Source organism: Patella vulgata, chromosome 8, assembly GCF_932274485.2.
Source record: "Patella vulgata chromosome 8, xgPatVulg1.2, whole genome shotgun sequence".
NCBI lineage: Eukaryota > Metazoa > Mollusca > Gastropoda > Patellidae > Patella > Patella vulgata.
The window spans coordinates 53,482,940-53,503,469 of NC_065886.2; the positions used below are offsets into that span (position 1 = coordinate 53,482,940).

General features: G+C 36.5%; 2 protein-coding genes across 2 annotated transcripts; one reads left to right on the top strand and one right to left on the bottom strand.

Moving 5' to 3' along the window:
* Positions 1 to 4,137: 4,137 nt before the first annotated feature.
* Positions 4,138 to 11,166, bottom strand: LOC126830369 (gem-associated protein 5). The gene is made up of 8 exons (XM_056102913.1): positions 10,789 to 11,166; positions 9,225 to 9,406; positions 8,682 to 8,839; positions 8,152 to 8,350; positions 7,377 to 7,533; positions 6,415 to 6,511; positions 4,819 to 4,934; positions 4,138 to 4,167 (listed from the first exon to the last, which is right to left on the bottom strand). The coding sequence occupies exons 1-8, from the start codon at positions 11,083 to 11,085 to the stop codon at positions 4,138 to 4,140; spliced, it is 1,236 nt and encodes a 411-aa protein (XP_055958888.1). The 5' UTR covers positions 11,086 to 11,166.
* A 205-nt stretch (positions 11,167 to 11,371) lies between these two features.
* Positions 11,372 to 20,150, top strand: LOC126831073 (39S ribosomal protein L22, mitochondrial). The gene is made up of 6 exons (XM_050561698.2): positions 11,372 to 11,405; positions 13,877 to 14,097; positions 15,256 to 15,321; positions 18,151 to 18,228; positions 18,958 to 19,027; positions 19,581 to 20,150. The coding sequence occupies exons 1-6, from the start codon at positions 11,390 to 11,392 to the stop codon at positions 19,796 to 19,798; spliced, it is 669 nt and encodes a 222-aa protein (XP_050417655.2). The 5' UTR covers positions 11,372 to 11,389; the 3' UTR covers positions 19,799 to 20,150.
* Positions 20,151 to 20,530: the final 380 nt, after the last annotated feature.

The following is a 20,530-nucleotide window of genomic DNA, read 5'->3' on the forward strand; positions in this document are numbered from 1 at the left end:
AGACCTTATGATACTGCGCGTCAGCGATAACCTTTCAGCCAACCAACCCTCCTACAGCGTTAGAGAAGCAGATTATATTTTATAAAAATTCACATTGATTACTATAGTATTATGACCTTGGCTTGGTTTCACGAAATTTTAACTAAAGATAAAATCCAAATTTTTGTATATACTTCAGTTTTGATTGGTCAAGCCTTAAAATCAATCTAATATTATCCAATCAAATTACTAAAATTTGGATTTTATCTTAGTTAAAATTTCGTGAAACAGGCCCCAGGTAGTATTCGACACTTAAATAGGAGGTGTCCATATATTACAAGGTAGTATTCACACTGGGCAATTTGATGTTGAAACAATGGGGTGGGCGGGCGTTAATCTTTTTTTAAAATGGAATACTGGGAAATTTCTGGTAACAAAAAAATCTACTGAAACACTAGATTTTGTCATGGGTTTTTATTAAATGTAAAAGTTTGTCATATTTCTTAATAATACATTAATCACATATGTACATTCTACCATAATTTCATGCGACATCATATTTTCTAATTGCATAATTTTCACCAGTGGCCAGTGCAATCTAAAATTTCCTTATTATCTTAACGCCAATTGTCCTGCGAAATTTAAAGCTGATACAAGCAAAGAAATATTACATACCCATCCTCGTTTCCAATAGCAACAAGAGAATAATCAGGCTTCCATGATATATCACTTCTAATCAACTGGCTTCCCTAAAAAAAAACAAGGAAATGAAATGAAATGAAATGAAATGGGGTTTAACGTCCTACTGTTCAAAAACAGAATATTATAACCATGGTTGCACATGAAGATACCTATCAAGTACATGAGTAACTACTTCAGATTCAATTTGTTGCATCTAATGTTTACTATTTTGTGAAATGTAATATATCTAAGATACAGTTATCACAAAATTTGTTAATTTTACATCTAGTAGTAGCAGGTGGTTTATCAATCTGCTTAAAATTAATTCATGGATTTTTTTCACAAACATGGATAAATGTTATCGAATACATCACAATCTGATTAAAATACACATCTATATTTCTTTTCGTTAGTTTTATTCTTTCGATGGGCTCTACTACATGAAGATCTGACCTGTTGTAGTGGGATGTCATGTCAGGGGACATATGAGTGACTTTGGACAGTTGATGTCAGACAGTTGATTAATCAATCAGCGTTGATGTTTCACATTGCACACCAAGAACTCACTGCAACAGACTGTTTCATTCGAAACGTCGCCTAAATAAATCAGTAGCTGTTTTCTATAAGTATGTTTATAGTCTATTTATCTGCCCGGTTACTAAATAAATCAGTAGCTGTTTTCTATAAGTATGTTTATAGTCTATTTATCTGCCCGGTTACTAAATAAATCAGTAGCTGTTTTCTATAAGTATGTTTATAGTCTATTTATCTGCCCGGTTACTAAATGCTACTTAAAGAATAGGTGATTCTATTGATATTTTTAATATGCTATCATTTATTTTTATTAAAGACTTACAGGTGTTTTCTTGCCATTAACTGTTTCTATAAGTTTATTTATTTGTGTAGCTTCTTGTTGTAAAGATTTGGGATGATGTTCTAGTATAATACCATCACCAACTGTATATAAACTAAAATTACTCTTATTTTCTTCTGTAAAAATAATAAAACATAATGACCACATCAGCATAATTATTCGAGCAATCCTCATAAATCATTTGTAGGTAATGGCAAGGTTTACAAGACACTAGGTGGATCACGTGGCTAAGTGGGTAAGACGCTGGCTCGCTAGCCTGGAGGTCGGGTGTTCGATCCCTGCATTGGCCGAGAAAGTTCATCCAGGTTTTCCGGCGTGGTTCCCCCTTGTCAGTGATGCAGGACGGAGGGCCTGACAAGGACAGCTGTCTAGTCCTTCGGATGAGACGAAAAACCGAGGTCCCGTGTACACATTGGAATGCACGTAAAAGATCCCTTGGCAGTTGGAATTCGATATAAGAGTAGGCGATAGTGCCGCTGTCCGGGCAAAATTTCCCTCATAGCACACTGTATGGCGTATGCCCGTCTTCATTAGCCCAGCATAGGAGCAGAACAGTAGGACGTTAAACCCCATTTCATTTCATTTACAAGACACTAGAAGAACAATCCATTGAGTGAGTGAGAGAGAGAGAAGAGAGAGAAAGAGAGATGTGGTTTAACCTCCACTCGACACAAACTAGGTCATTTCTGGACTAACATGGTTTAATTTTATTTCAATAATTTGCTAGCGCGTAGGGGTCTTTAGCAGTGGGAGGAAACCGAAGGACCCGGAGAAAACCCACGAGGTTGGACAGGCGACTCTACTCCTTGTCACGTACAACCCGAGATTTGAAACCACGCCAGTTGACGCAATGACAGATCTTATGATACAGTGCGCATGTGCCATCCCCCCCCCCCCCCCCGACACTAAAAGAACAACAAATGGAGTAATTATATGCAACAATTAACTAAATTTAATTGACTTAAAGTTTTTCCTAGTGCTAATAATATGATATTTTTCACAATGTCAAATTGATTATACGAGACGATTTTACTGATGTTACTATATAAATTACCTGTACGCTTAGATGGTGGTCCCCACACTACAACATAAACTGTCTTTCTATGGAAAGTTCCTGACAGCAACGGCGGTCTGAGAAAAAAAAACAAAAAAAAACCCCAAATGTCATCATCTCAGACACAGAATATTCAATATGTTCATGGATTATTATTTTTACAACCAGGAAAATATAAAAAAATATTTAATTCTGTTTAAAAGTCTTACATTACAGACAGATGTCATCTTTCGTGCACACCCACTATAAACAAGTCTGTTTTTCATGCAGCATGTTTTGTCAGTTTAATGGAATAAAAGCAAAAAGCTAAATAGAAAGTACGTAGAGTTGTTAGAAATTGTTTTCATAACTGCAATCATATGCTATTACTGATCCTGACAAGCCAACACTAAGTTTCATCACACTCCATTAGTTAGAATCAAAGTTATCTTGTCCCAAAGCATCGACTAATGAAATTGTTTAGCTCTGCTTAGCTTTAGCAGGATACGTTAATCATTGAACTCAGTCAAGACATTCACCTAATGAAAGTTTAAACATTCTACTTCAGTTAAAAGCATCACATCGCTAGCCTGCAATATTTACTGTATTATGATCCCATTTGCTGCTCGACTTCAATTCATAATTTAATCATGAAATGGATAATCGAGACTGTTCTTTATCGTACAGACTTTAGTAATGATGATCAAGGCTAGGCCGAAATTTCAATCGCTTAATTCTCGGTTCATAGTGGATCAATTTGACTGAAATTTTCAGCACATTCCCTTTACATTATCTAGTTTTTAACTATTATAGTGAGAACTGCCAGCTCTTTTTCTTATCTGCCATAATGTATGTTTAATAAATATATGAATATATAATATGGTCGTTAAACAGGAATCACCCTGTCTTTATTAGCCCAGTAGGTGCTGAACAGGAGGACATTAAAACTTATTTCATTTTTTTATTAAATAATTCAGAGATAAAGATAATGATTTACTTACTTTTGTGAAAAGATGTCATAAATCCCTACACGTCCATCATCTGTACCATATGCTAACCAACCTTCTTTACTAGGATGCCAGTTTAACTGTGGGAGAGATAATCATAGAAATCATGATACTTTACTAGGATGCCAGTTTAACCATAGAAATCATGACATTTTACTAGGATGCCAGTTTAACCATATAAATCATGATACTTTACTAGGATGCCAGTTTAACCATAGAAATCATGATACTTTACTAGGATGCCAGTTTAACTGTGGGAGAGATAATCATAGAAATCATGATACTTTACTAGGATGCTAGTTTAACCATAGAAATCATGACATTTTACTAGGATGCCAGTTTAACTGTGGGAGAGATAATCATAGAAATCATGATACTTTACTAGGATGCTAGTTTAACCATAGAAATCATGACATTTTACTAGGATGCCAGTTTAACCATATAAATCATGATACTTTACTAGGATGCTAGTTTAACCATAGAAATCATGATACTTTACTAGGATGCCAGTTTAACCATATAAATCATGACATTTTACTAGGATGCCAGTTTAACCATAAAAATCATGACATTTTACTAGGATGCCAGTTTAACTGTGAGATCTGTGAGATAAATAATCATAGAAATAGGAAATATGTTGCATGTAGCTTCGACGTCCACTCGACACAAACTAGGTCATTTGGGGACTAACATATGGTTCAATTTTATTTCAATATTTTGCTTACCCGTAGAGGTCTTTAGCAGTTGGAGCAAAACCAGAGGACCCTGAGAAAACCCATAAGGGTGGACAGGAGACCCTACTCCTTGTCACGTACAACCAGGGAATCAAAACCACACCAGTTGACTCAATGACATAGCTTATGATATAGCATGCACATGCTAACCATCATATTTACAAAGTATTCGCTCAAAATGTGGATGATCTATATTGCTGAACAATAGATTTGGAATACTTGATTTTCATAATTTTTCGGTAATCAAGTTTCATTAATCTCTAGCATTTATTTTTATAATTCTGACGAGGTCATGTATTTTTCTCCCAACAGATTACGTAATTTCTGTGTTTTGTTTTTTTTGGGGGGTGTGGGGGGGTGGTGGTGGTTGTTTTAATGCGATAGTTGAATTAACAAGCAGTACTTTGTATCTGATTGGCTTTATTTCCGAAGATCATATATGAAATAAGAATGGTTAATACTTGCCTGTTATTAATCATTTAAATATTTTGATAAACAAAAACTACTTACACAGGTAACTTTAGATTTAATCCCCTGCCAAAGGGTCTGTACGTCAAATATATTAGATTTATTGTTAGTATTCCATACTCTGATCATAGAATCTCCAACACCAATAGCTAAACGACCTGTATAGAACAAGAAATGAAATAAAATGTGGCTTAACGTTCTACTGTTCTGCTCCGACTGAGCTAATGAAGACAGGCATGTGCCATACAGTTTGTATGAAATTTTGCCAGGACAGCGGCGCTATGGCCTACTCTTATATCGAATTCCATCTGCCAAGGGATCTTTTACGTGCACGCCAATGTGTACACGGGACATCGTTTTTTGTCCCATCCGAACGACTAGACAGCTGACCTTGTCAGGCCCTCCGTTCTGCACCACTGACAAGGGGAAACCACATCAGAAAATCCTGATGAACTTTCTCGGCCAATGCAGGGATCGAACACGCGACCTCCAGGATAGGGAGCTAGCGAGCCAGCGTCTTACCCATAATATAAACAAGTTCGCAATTGGTGAGGAATGCATACAAAGGAACTGCATTATTTTAACGTCAAGTTTCTTATTTTCCTTAAAAATACTTACATATGTACATTCTACCAAGATAATTTCATGTGGCATTATTTTTTTAAAAATAAAAATAAAGAGAGAAATCCAAAAGCAGTAAAATAACAAACTTTAGTCGCATAATTTTTTCTTAATGTCGAATTAAAAATCATCCATGCGCTGTATTTTCCACGAGCGAGCGGTGCCCAAGAACTTATTCATTTTATTTGTGTGACCTTACATTCATTAAAATTACAGTTCCAGTTTTAGATATTTACTCTTATCAACATTAAATATTTAAATTTAAAAAACACTTATGTAACAAATCTGTTTTTAATGACAAAACCACCTGAATTTTCCCTAAACATTTTGAAAGATATAAATGGGAGGCAACTCTTCCATTTATCTTTATTTTCTCCCCTTACACAAAAATGTAATGAACTATTGTTAAAAACCACCATGGGATGTTCTAACTCTAGACTGATTGAAAGTTATTGTGGGGTGCTCGACTGTTAGTCTGGAATGTCCCGAATTGACAGAATTCCAATCAAGTGATACGGAATTCAGCCCAATCACAGTTCTGTCAGTCCTGACAGCTGAGGTGGTGTTTGTAGAATCGTGACGTATTTTGAGTAACAATTATGTTTTAGCCATCTTGATTGGTTGAGATATTTTTTATGCAGTCGGCACATGCGTTGTACTCCGAAATTCTCCCTTTCACTCGATTGATACTATTTTTGGAATTGAGACAATTTAATTATGAAATGAAATGAAATGGGGTTTAACGTCCTACAGTTCTGCTCCTATACTGGGCTAATGAAGACGGGCATACGCCATACAGTGTGCTATGAGGGGAATTTTGCCCGGGCAGCGGCACTATCGCCTACTCTTATATCGAATTCCAACTGCCAAGGGATCTTTTACGTGCATTCCAATGTTTACACAGGACCTCGGAAAATCCAGATGAACTTTCTCGGCCAATGCAGGGATCGAACAAATTTAATTATGGAACGTTTAATGGAGTATCCCTGGGATATAAATTTGTAAAAAAAGAGTTACCTGGATCAACGGGAGATGATTTAACTGTATACATATAACCACCTAGAGTTGGTACAGCACATACGCACGACACGGTCTTCATGTTCCATACACCTAGCTACAATTAAAATAAATATAATGGGGTTTAATGTGCTCCTTTTCTAAACCAATAGGGATTTCACATAACTCTTCATTGAATTTCATTAATCAAGGGTTTATTTACATGCAGTCACCGTGTACATCTGACTACATACTGTTTCTTGACAGGCCCGCTGTCCTGTATCAATGAGAGAGAGTTAACTCCACTCCACACAAACTAGGTCACTTCAGGACTAATATATGGTTCAATTTTATTTCAAAAATTCACTTGCGCATAGGGGTCTTTAGCAGTGGGAGGTAAACCGGAGGATGAGCAGAAAACTCACTAGGTTGGACATGCGACCCTACTCCTTGTCTCTACAACCGGCAAATCAAAACCACACCAGTTAACTCAATGACAGACCTTACGATACAACACGCACGCGCTAATCATTCGGCCATCCAACCCCCCTTGTCTCCAAGTCGATTGAAACTAATAATGATCTTGACAAAACAGCGTCTGCAATGTACATGGTAATTGGCTTTCACGATATACAATTTCAGGATTAACTTATGGGAAATGCTTTTTCAATCCACATTTTACAATTCAAAGATGAAGGTAATGTTTACCCCTCATCAAACTGCAAAATATACAGGATTCTCTGTATTTACTTAGACCCTGTATACACAGGTGGTGTTATTTTCTTAAAACCAATATTCATTGTAGTCAAAGCAGAGATAATTTGAGCTGGAGCCATCGCAATTAAAAACTTTATAAAATTATAAATGAACTTGGTCATTGTTCTTAGCATTTTATTATCAGTTATTAACTTTCCAAGCGATCCATGGAAATTGTGAAGAGTAAATTATTATCAACGCCACCACAAAAAATATTATTAACTTACCAAGCGATCCATGGAAATAGTGAAGAGTAAATTATTATCAACGCCACCACAACAAATATTAAATACAACACGCGTATGACATTTTCCCTCAGAAGCAGAAAAAATCTGCATGGATTTCTCAGCAGACGGCTGTAAGTCCCATAGTAGTAAATCACCACTGAAAAGAAATAAAGTAGCTCAGATGTTTAAAGATGTATGTATGTAAGAGCTTACTCTGCCTATTGCAGGTCTTTATCCCGGCTTCAAATTATTATTTCAACATTAACGGGGTATTATAGGAAGATTAGATAAAGAGTTGACAGTTCTCGGTATAATTTTTAAAAAAAGATAGAGTAAAGAGAATATGCTGAGCTAAATCTGTCTATTGCACGTCTTTCTTTAGGCCTAAAAAGTTATCTAAATTATTAATTAGACATTAATTAACCTATCCAGACCAAAATCAACTCTCGAAGTCATCACTAACCTGCGAAATTTACTGGATTAGGATTCGATCTGCTGCTCAACGCTCATTCATGATTAACTCAAACAATGGATAATCGAGAGACTATGTTTTTTATCGTACCGACTTTAGTAATGATGATCGAGGCTAGACCCAAAATTCAATCACTAAATTCTCGGTTCAGAGTGGATCAATTTGACTGAAATTTTCAGCATATTCCTTTTACATTATGTAGTTTTTAACTATTATAGTGAGAATTGCCAGCTCTTTATCTAATCTCCCATAATGTATCTTTAAATTACTGTGTGGGCATAAAAATTAAAGTTTGATGCGTACCCATGTGAACTAGAAATTAGTTGGTGCCATTTCTCCTTCCTCCAACATAAACTCAACCAAACTTTGTTTCTTCCATCCTCTCTCTGTTCACGTTTAAATCCTGTGTTTACTGGCAACTTTTTCTGGAAGAGTTGTCTACCTTTCTCTGTGCTCCAGAATCGGATAGTTCTATCTCTTGAACCAGTGGCCAAAATAGAACCTGTAAAGACGTATATCAGAATAATATACATTACAATTTTAGTGAGGGAATTTGACAAAGTAATTAGATTAGGTAAAAAAAAAACACATATACATGTTTTTTACAATGTTCTGTTCTATATTCATTCAAGGTAGCATGAAAATTTGTGTAGTCCACATGTAACCTCCAAGGAAGCAAGAAAGAATTACTGTACTGGTTCTGGGCAAAGTTACTGAAAACCAAATCTGAAATGGCGTAAAGGAAATTGGAACTGGCGTGACCGAAACATCGATGCAGTCTTTTTAATTTGGTGCAACTGTGCGTATTTATCGTACACGTGATATTTCAATACCTGTTGTATTGTCATCTTTTTCTTCATTATGAAAGATATTTTCACCAGGTACAGGACACCATGCTATACTATGTATTTCATCATCATGTCCTCGTAACTTGTGTAACACCTTACAATTCTTCGTTATATCCAATAATAAAACTGTTCCGGATTTATATCTATAAACAAATATATATTATTAAAACTGACACAAACTAGGTCATTTCGGGACTAACAAATGGTTCAATTTTATTTCAATAACTCGCTTGCGCATAGGAGATTTAGCAGTGGGAGGAAAGCAGAGGACCCAGAAAAAACTCACGAGGTTGGACAGACGACCCTACTCCTTGTCACCTACAACTGTTGAATCGAAACGACGCCAGTTGACTCAATAAAAGACCTTATGATAAAACTTGCACGCGCTAACCATTCGGTCATCCAAGGCTCAAACACGCGACCTCCAGCCTAGCGAGCCAGTGTCTTACCCACTTATCCACCGTGGCTCCCTGACAAAGTGCTACAAATAGCTTATATTTACACCTACAACTGGTACACAAGACTTACCCAACAGCCAACTGAAACTCTTTATGTGGTGAACAAGCAATACTAAAAACATATTCTTTCTCTTGCTTAAATTTCTGACAGATGTCAGTCTCATACTGCCAACACATTAAATTTCCTCTTTCATCCCCAGTAACAATCAAATCATGCTGTAGACTAGACCAACTACCACAACTGATTTTATCCTAAAAAATATAACATAAAAAAAACATGGTGTAATTTCCTTAAAGATACATTTTTAATTAGAGGTATAATATTCATAATAACACAACTTTATAGATTTACTATGTACAATGTTTCAATACTCTTACGGGTATCTTTGATTGGTTGATAAAGATACCTGTAAGAGTATTGAAACATTGCATGTAATAAACCAAGAAGTAGTAAATCCATAAAGTTGTGTTATGAATGGTGTAATTTGTCAATATTTAACTATCAAAAATAAATTACAGTGTTGCTATCACAGCACAATTTATATTGAAAACAATCACTGTATTACAGACATTATAGCACGTTTCAACAAGTATTCTCTTATCGTTTTCAAGTACAAATGATGCATAAATGCCACTCAAGGATTATATCACAGTGCTATCAAAAAAAAAGAAGAAAAAAATCAAAGTTTTTAAAAATACAAACCAATTTAAAAAATGATTTAAAAGCTTCTAAAAATGAAATGAGATAAATGGAGTTTAACGTCGTACTGTTCTGCTCCGACTGGACTGGGCTAATGTCAAGAGGAGCATACGCCATACAGTGTGCCGAGAGAAATTTTTCAGGACAGCAGCACTACAGCCTACTCTTTTTTCGAAATCCAACTGTCAAGAAATCTTTTACATGCATATCAATGTGTACACGGGACCTCGGTTTCCCGTCCCATCTGAGCAACTATACATTGTCCTTTGCCAGACCATCTGTCCTGCACCACAACAGATTGTTACAATTCTGGCAATGATCAAAAAGATTATAGCTGCAGCAGTATTCTTTCTAACTGAATGATGTACTACAAATCACCATCGACAACCCGATTTTTAAAATTTTTCTCTGAGGGCCCCGGCCACTAGCCAATTCTTGTTACCACCACTTTAATAAGGATTAGAGTTCATGTAAATGCATTGGCATATACAATCTCCCTGATTATGTCTGTCTACTTCATCGTTAACACTGTTCATCATGTGCATTTTGCATACCGATAGTCTATTGGCCAATCATGCTATTTTACCGAGATTTCGCCTAATAGTTTGGATGCAGCTATGGCGGGTGTGACACCAGGCAGGGTAAGCTTACTCTTCCAAACACCTGTCTGTTTGTCGTGTATTTTGTACACGGTGAACAGTCCATATGCTGATTACACTATTTTGCCTTATTACACTATTTTGTCTATACTGTTTTTTTAGGACTTCGAATTTTGTCTAATGGTTTGGATTGTTCGTACTTGGTTTTATTTTATTGGAACAAATTGTTGGACAGATTCTACTAAACTTTCTCTCATTCGTTTTACTTTATCTATGTATGACTAATAATACGTCATCTCTATGAAACAAGTAAACAAATCAAGTGGGTCAATTACTTTATGTTCGGAGTGAAATTTTATAGTTTGTCTGGAAGATGTGTCCCACACTTTGACAGTGCCATCATCGGAAGTACTGCAGCACAGCAACAACGTTTCTTCGGTCTGTCCAAGCAGCACTGTGGAAACTCGGTCTTTATGGTCCGTAAATATGCCAACATATTTTGGTGCGCCGTTTGTTGTTTTGAACATAAAAACATTACTTCGGGCTCCAAAAACATACAGGCCTGAGCGATTTGCATCACTCACTTTACTGCAATACCAGTTAGGAGACGGTGGAATGTTATGTTGAGCCATTCTCAGAAATAATTCAGCATGACAACTTGTTTAACAGTGCGTATAAAACCGTTCATATGCACGTGAATTCGCACATGTACCTCGTCGTTTCGCGCACGAAATTCTGTCAAATTGACCCGGAGCTTTGTCGTAAATATCTTTAATTTACGAATTTTAACTAAATCGATAGAAAAATTGTATCATTTTATTAACAAAACCATTTAATTCAATAAAACTTGCATTGCACTAAATATTTATTTTACAGAGTCTAAAAAATAAGACCGTTACTTTTTCTTTTTATTTACGACAACCGTAAAATTGCAAAATGGCAGCCTCCTGTTGTAAGAAAACGTTTTTGCTTCATTTATGATTTTATCGTAATTCTGTCTCTTTAAAAAATATGTTAGTGCGTTGTGGATGTAAACTTTAGTATGTCCACTTTAATATCAGACATACAAGTCCGAAAATGTGATGGTGTTGTCATTCGTTTGAATCATAGAAATAGTTCCACAATCCACAATCCACAATAATAAATGACAATCACATTCCTGACTGCGGATTTGCACTGCATAAACTGAAGGGGTCGTTGTCGGCAGTAATAATATGGGCATACTAGATTGTCAGTGCAGAACGTCTCGAATTGACAGAATTGTAATGGAGTGACGCAGAATTCAGTCTGTCATCCCAACAACGGAGGTGGTGTGAGTAGCAGTGCTTCACGTTTGACGCGAGCGATCGCTCTCGCTCTCGCTCTTCTCGGCTCGCGCTAACGTCAAAATAGAAGAGCTTTTTATCGCTCTCCTCCGAGGATAAAACCGCTCTCTTCATATTTTACATATTCATGAAAAAATGAACCCCCAAACTACAAATAAAGCCTATCTAAACCAATCCTCAAATTTTGTTTCTGACTCGCAAAAAAATATCGCTAAATTTGATTCTCGGTGCTGGAAACATGATGTTTCAAGTATAAAACATTTTTTGTTAACGTGAAAATATTCCTTTTTTTTATTGGATATAATGGCAAGTAAATATTTTTGTTAACGTGAAAATATGCCTTATTTTTATTGTATATTATGGCAAATGCAGTAACACACTAATAAAAGGTAATACAAGTTGGCCGTCGAGATTACCGATCCAGCCATTATACTATAAAGTATGCAATATGCAAATAAGATTGTTTGATTCGTGCATGCATGCTGTCAGCCAATAGTAACTGTAAATTTTCCCGCGGTTAGACGCCTCTAACCAATGATAAAAAAGTTGTTTGGAGCATATAAATGTAGCGAACATTCAGCCATTGTTTTGAAATTTTCTCTTCGTTGAATATGACCAATAGAACAGTGATTATGTCGAATTAGCGAATGATTATTGAACCTCAAAATAAAAACGTACAAAAAAGAAAGGAAATAGATGCAGTCTGAACAGTTTTCCAAATGTTCGATTGATCATGTACGCAGATGCATCGAGGATTTGAGCTTCTCATGCGATTTTCTATATTAAGTGTGTGTTTTTAAATGGTTTAAAAAAAAATAATTTACATAAATAGAAATAAATAAATATAGAGTTTAATCAGACGGGCCTCGAAATGTCGCTTTAGTAACTAACCTGCCATTTATAATTTTCCATGTCACACATTATCCATGCACACAAACTTTTGATCCATATAAATATCGTAATTAATTTCTTCGACATCGGCAGGACTAAAAATTCGTGCGAATCGTCGCATTAGCTTTAAGTCTGCGACTCGAAGATTCGTACAATTCCATAATCCGAATTGACGTGGATTCTGCCAAGTAAAACATTAATCTCAAATCATACTTTAAATTTAATGTAGAGGCCTATGACCTTGCCGTTGACAAATGTGTAGAATTCAAATTCTAAAATATCGGTACAAAATTGGATTTCAAACACGAAGTTGCACCTGTACATGACACTATTCTATTATTAACCACGTGCCGAGAGAACAGTTGATCGCACCCCCTGGAATTCCTTTCTCACATTCCGACTAATTTACGCTAAAAATTATATGTAGATTGGTTTTTTTTGTCAAATTGTTATGTAAATTATACATAAACTTTATTTTTGGACATTATTTTGAATTTTTTCAGTGTTTAAATTTTCATTGGAGATAAAATGGCAAACATCGAATTGTTATGGTGCAGACTTTGTGCCAGAATTATAAGGGAGTCAAAGTTAAACTTAAGGATTTTTTCTGTGACTTTTGTCTATGGTTTTCATCAAGTCAGTATAGGAGTGAAAGATTGATACTGAAATTTCATTCTAATAAATATAGAAACACATATCCTTATTTTCTAAGTATCTATGGTGAAAGTATGAAATACATGAATAGCTCTTCTAAATAATGGATTGCTCCTTTATTTTGAGTTGAGAAATACTATTTTTGCAGGAGCAATTTTCAGCTGTTGTAATTTTAGAAGAGCTTTTTATGACTCCTCTAGTTTTTTCAAACGTGAAGCACTGGAGTAGAATCATGACGTAATTAAGCAACGAATATCAATATGTTTCTGCTGCCTGGTTGGTTGAGATATTTTCTTATTCAGTCGAAGCATCCGTTGTAGCCCAAAATACGTCATTATTGCTGATTTTATATTTGTTGTAATGAGTGAAAATCAGTTAATGAGTTAATGTCAGTAGACCGATAGTATCAAATGAATTTGTTAGTCGTACTTCTGTCGTCATAACGCTTACAGTTGAAATATTGTACATGTACTTACTGTACCCTAGTTGTGTAGCCATTACTTTTCCAGTTTCAGAATAATTAATATTACAGACATTTTTTGTTTTGATTCAGGTGCTGCCATCATAAGAGCTAGTAGAAATAGTTTAGTGCGAATTCCTTGCTTAGTACAGAGAAATATTGGAGCCATACACACCAACAGTGCTCTGTTATCAATAAAGAACTCTGAATTAGATCAGTTTCAGTTAGGTGTTCGGGTTCGTTCTAAACAATGGGACAGATATAATGAGATTGTTTATCCACCACTGGAGGAAGGCCAGACACCAAGACCTGCTGTAAGGCCACCTTTTTATACACTCACATTGAAATGTGGTTGTAATGTTGTATATTGTCATCGCCCCCGTCCGTCCGTCCATCCAGCGTCCACAATTACTTGTGGACACTCAACTAACTAAAGTTGATATCCGATTGACTTTTAATTTATACACACTGTTTAAGGAAATGAAATACTGGGCTAATGAAGACGGGCATACGCCATACAGTGTGCTATGAGGGAAATTTTGCCCGGGCAGTGGCACTATCGCCTACTCTTATATCGAATACCAACTGCCAAGGGATCTTTTACGTGCATTCCAATGTATACACGGGACCTCAGTTTTTCGTCTTATCCAGCGGACTAGACAGCTGTCCTTGTCAGGCCCTCATGAGAATAATAACTGTTCAGGTTATGGCCCTTGATCACTTTGAAAAATCTTGTGGATGCTCTAGAGGGCCAAACTAATTTCCAGTTGACTATATATTTGATACAGTGTTTAGGTCATGAGATGAAGAAGCCTATTGATTTTTAATGATATTAAATGTTTTGTATGCTAAATGTTAGAATAGGGCAGAACTAGAAGTCAAATGGGTTGTTACTCATAATCAGATTTAAGTGTGTTGTAAATGTTTTCATCGCTGACAAAAGAAAAAAATATGCGACAACCCTTATTGACTCCCTGGACGACATAGCTGCTGTGGGGGTATGCTTTGTTGCCTGGCAACCTATCTTTAAATCAAATTTACACCCTTAATTTTATGCCTTTTTATACGTCCACATTTTCATGTGGACGTATGATGTTGTTGCCCCTGTCCGTTCGCTTTTTTGTTTGTTGACCCTCTACAAGTTGGATGGCCGAATGGTTAGGGGGTCCGCGTTGTATCATAAGGTCTGTCATTGAGTCAACTGGCGTGGTTTCGATTCCCCGGTTGTACGTGACAAGGAGTAGGGTTGCCTGTCCAACCTTGTGGGTTTTCTCCGGGTCCTTCCGGTTTCCTCCCACAGCTAAAGAGCCCTACGCGCAAGCGAATTATTGAAATAAAATTGAACCATATGTTAGTCCCGAAATGACCTAGTTTTTGTCAGTGGACATAAAACCCTCTCTCTCTCTCTCTCTCTCTCTCTTCCCTTTAATTGTAAGCTATCTGTATAAAGCTGTTATAATTCTATATTTCAGGAAATAACTCATGTTAGATTTAATGTTAAATACAGCCCAGAAAAACTATGGTATATAGCATGTATGGTAAGTTTTATATCAGAAAAACTATGGTATATAGCATGTATGGTAAGTTTTATATCAGAAAAACTATGGTATATAGCATGTATGGTAAGTTTTATATCAGAAAAACTATGGTATATAGCATGTATGGGAAGTTTTATATCAGAAACAAATTATTAGATTCCATATCAGAAATATCTGTTTATGCTCACAGTAAAATTAACATTTGATATGTACATACTCAGTGACCGCCCTAGACTCTAAAAACCTTTAGCCAAATCAAAATTTTATTAGCCAATTCAGAAAGTTTTAAAAATTAAAATAAATGTTTAATTTTACTTATATAGTACACAAGAATATTATTTTATCACCTTGACTGTCCAAAAGTTCACATTATGGAGAGAATGAATGCAGATAACAAAAAAATGTTTATAGGATAGATTACTTCACAGCCATTTAATTCATTCTCATAACAGAAAAGACACCATGATTCTTTTAAGACACCACTGATCAAATGCTCTGACAAATTTAAAATTTATGCTTTCCGGTTCATCCATTTTTATACGTCCACATTCATAATGTGAACGTATTATGCCGTCGCCCCTGTCTGTGTGTGTGTGTGTGTGTGTGTGTGTGTGTGTCTGTGGTTCGCCTACAGGGCGCAATTCTTCATGGATTTTCTTCAAACTTGGTATACTTATTCCTTATACCCCAAGGAAGATCCCTATTGTTTTTGGTGCATGCCCGACCCCCCGGGGCAGAGCCACGCCCATTTCTAGTATTTGTTTGTTTGTCGTCTACAGGCCACATTTCTTAACTAATAATCTTGAAACTTTGCATACACATTCTTTGTACCCTAAGGAACATCCCTATCGTTTGGGGTGCATGCCCAACCCCCAGGGGCAGAGCCACGCCCATTTTCTTTTCGTGTGTCTTTGTGTCGCCTACAGGGCGCAATTCTTACTGGATTTTCTTCAAACTTGGTATACTTATTCCTTATACCCCAAGGAAGATCCCTATTGTTTTTGGTGCATGCCCGACCCCCAGGGGCAGAGCCACGCCCATTTCTAGTTAATTGTGGTATGAATTCTTCTGCTTAAATAACGATAAGAGTTATGCCCCTTTATTTTCGGTAAAATGTCCGACAAGAACCACATCCCTATAGTTTTTGGTGAATGTCCAACCCCCAGGGGCAGAGGCACGCCCATTTTCTTTATGTGTGTCAGTACAGCTTGCAATGCTTAATCAGTCGTCTTGAAAACTTTTTTATACTTATTCCTTATACCCTAAGGCTGACCTCTATTATTTTTGGTGGATGCCCGACCCCCTGGGACAGAGCCCCGCCCAATGTTTGTGTGTCTTGTGTTTCGCCTACAGGCCACAATTCTTAACAGATCCTTTTGAAACTTTGCATACCTATTCCTTATACCCTAAGAATGACAACTGCATGTCCGGTGACCCCCAGGGCCAGAGCCACACCCAATTTTTGTGTTTATCGTTTACAGGCCGCAATTCTGAATGGATTAACTGGGTACTTGGCATATGTATTCCTTATAGCCTAAGGGTGTCAACTATTGATTTTGGTGAATGCCCTTACTGAAAGGATTATCTTGGAACTTGGTATACTTATTCCTTATACCCTAAGGATGGCAACTATTGATGTTGTCATTTCAATAACAGGGTGGTGCCTATTTATATTGTTCCATTTTCAACCCCCAGGGGCAGAGCCACACCCGATTTTTGTATTTATCATCTACAGGCTGCAATTCTGAATGGATCATCTTGGAATTTTGCATATTTATTCCTTATACCGTAAAGACAGCAACTATTTATTTTGGTGCATGCCCCAACCTCCTGGGGCAGTGTCATACCCACTTTTTTGTTAATATTTTGTCTGTAAATTTGGCAAAACAAACCCAACGCCTAGCCTCCTTTTCATTCTCAATCAAAGCTGGAACGTGGACGTATATTCCAGCGTTAGCGATGCTCTTGTTATAAGCATGAGGTCATTGAGGGTTAGCTCGACAGTCTCGGTTAAGGTCTAATTTTTGTCCACATGTTGATAAAGCCAACGAAGGACTTGCGTCAGAGATGACAATCGTACTCTCGGAAGTAGATTCTGGACTAACAGTAGTCGTAGGAAGGAAAAATTAATCTATTCTTCTTATTTTGGTTTACTAGTATTAGTTGTCATGATTATTGTGTGTTTTATTTATTTACTGCATGAGTAAAGAAAACTTGTAGTGAAACGAATGTAAACAACGCAGTGCCACACAAAAGGGACGTAACTGTGTTTGATAGATTTATAGTCTCGAGACTCGATCGTTTTAAATTGACTGATTTGCGACTTGTAAGATTGAGACTAGAGTGATTAGTACATAGAAATATATTTCTATGAATTAGTGTACTAACAATAGACATTCCATCGAGTCGTTTGAAAGAAGCGTTGAACGAGACGATTTCAAGTTTAATATTAGAAGATTTACGAAATAACACTCTCTAAAATTCATTCGCCAAAATTTTCGCCAGTATCATCACTTTATTCGCCAATAAAAAGAATTGTCGCCATTGGCGAATTGGCGAATGTCTAGGGCAATTGACTGCATACTGTAGTTAAACTGTTTTTATACGCCCACATGGAAATGTGGTCATATATTGCCATCACCCCTGTCTGTCCGTCCACAATTTCTTGTGAACACTCTACAGACTACATTTATCATCTGATTGTTTTAAAATTGATATATGTTGTTTACTGTAGTGCGATGAAGAATCCTATTTAATTCCCGTTAATTTCTTCTAGAGTTATGGCCCTTGTTTCACTTTGCTGTAATTAAATTGTTTTTATCTTTATAGGTAAGAGGCATGAGTATAGATGAAGCAATAAAACAAGTATCATTCTATAAAAGACAGGGATGTGTACACATCAAAGAGGTGGGTTCTAACTTTATTCAGGGGGTTGGATGGCCGCATGGTTAGCATGTACGCGCTGTATCATAAGGTCTGTCATTGAGTCAACTGGTGTGGTTTCGATTCCCCAGTTGTACGTGACAAGGAGTAGGGTTGCCTGTACAACGAGGATAAATGGGGGTGAAATCTAGGGTGCACCCCACAATGAATGTCAACAAAATGCGTAATAAAATTATAAAGTAACACTGAGCGTGCCAGTAGAACATAGATCTTATTACCTGTATAGTTGTTCGTTGATCGGGGGGGGGTTGGATGGCTGAATGGTTAGCGTGAGCGCGCTGTATCATAAAGTCTGTCATTGAGTCGACTGGCGTGGTTTCGAATCCCCGGTTGTACGTGACAAGGAGTAGGGTCGCCTGTCCAACCTCGTGGGTTTTCTCTGGGTCCTCCGGTTTCCTCCCACTGCAAAAGACCGCTATGCGCAAGCGAATTATTGAAATAAAATTTAAAAACCATATGTTAGTCCCGAAATGACCTAGTTTGTGTCGAGTGGACGTTAAAACCCATTTCTCTCTCTCTCTCTGTTCGTTGATCATTGTCTCCCCGAAAAACAGTTTTATTCGAGTCCATGATTGTTACTGATTTTGTTATTGTGGGATTTTTTGTGAACCTTAGGGCCGCTTACATGGTCTCACCTCTATCCCCCGCAACCCCTGATATCTAAAACCTCATAAATGTATCTTTATTTTATAGGTTTTGTTAGAAGCTCAGGAAATGGCTGTTAGAGATCATAATGTGGAATTCAAGTCAAATCTTTGGATTGGTGAGTTAATCCTCGTTCAAAATATCAAATACTGAACTGAATACCACATTCACTTGGCCGAAATTGAATTCTAGTTTCAGAGGGGTTGGGTGGCTGAATGGTTAGCGCGTGCTAAGGCCTGTCATTGAGTCAACTGGCATTGTTTTGATTCCCTGGATCTATGTGACAAGGAGTAGGGCCGTCTGTTTTCTCCAGGTCCTCCGGTTTCCTCCCACTGCTAAAGATCCCTATGCGCAAGCAAATTATTGAAATAAAATTGAACCATATGTTAGTCCTGAAATGACCTAATTTGTGTCGAGTGGACATTAAACCCATCTCTCTCTCTTTCTCTCTCTCTCTCTCTCTCTTTGAATTCTATTTTTTTAGTTTAATATCTGTTGAAAATATATGAAGATATATCTGACAAAATTTCATACTACTGTGTATTAATATTAAACATTTTGGTAGATTCAGCATTCCATACAATTAAATCTATCTGGTTTTACATGAGACCAGATAATATTGCTACCCTAGGACATATTCATTAATAATAGAACACTTTTCTTCTTTACAGCTGATTCCTTTACAGAGAAAGGAGAAGTTGTGAAAGGTTTACGAAAACATCGTTCCCTTCGTTATGGAATTGTACACTATAGATATTCTCATTATTTTGTCCGTTTACGAGAAGGGAAACCACCTAAACATTACTACCCTCCTCCACTTACGGGCCACGAGAAAATGGAAGAATACATCAGAGATATGAGAGCTAGACGAATTGCATTTGGTTTATAACAGTTGCTTATTGTGAGGACTGGGTTGTAAACAGTAGAACTTGTCACGTTCATCGTGTGTTTACTCTATTCATTTTAAGGCTAGTGTGGGAATTGATTTATGGACGTAAAATACAACTAACTTGCATTGATTTGCTTCCAAAACAAGCTTCATATTGTGATTAAAATAGGAGTTTAGACTACACATAGTAACTTTAGTGGAAATGAGATGTTTTCAAAAGTTCTTTCTCTGAAGTAGTCCTGAAGAACAGTGTGTTAGAACAGTGCTAAAAATGTCCAGTTATTAGTAAAATATTCTACTTTCACTTTTTTTTATTAATTATCATATAAAATAAAAACAATCAACAAATTAACATATAGTTTTATTCAAGATTTAACAGAAAATATTTAAAGTTATATATTTTTATGGAGTGTTTTATTGCAGAACAATTCGAATCTGTATCTTTGAATACAAAACCGGGAAATTTTTTAGAGAGAAATGTGTTTGTGGGGGGTGTGTTTTGTAGAAGTAATCTCAGGTCAACAACAGCCACCCTGTATCCACCCTTCGTTTGAGTAGTATTTCATATTTGACTAGATTTTTCAACATGATTTTTCAACATGATCCCTTGCAACTTTTAGTTTTTAGTATTACACATACAACATAGCAATCTGATTAAAACACAGATCTTTATTTCGTTTCGTTTTTTTTATACTTTCGATGACCTCTACTACGTAAAGATCTGACCAGTTG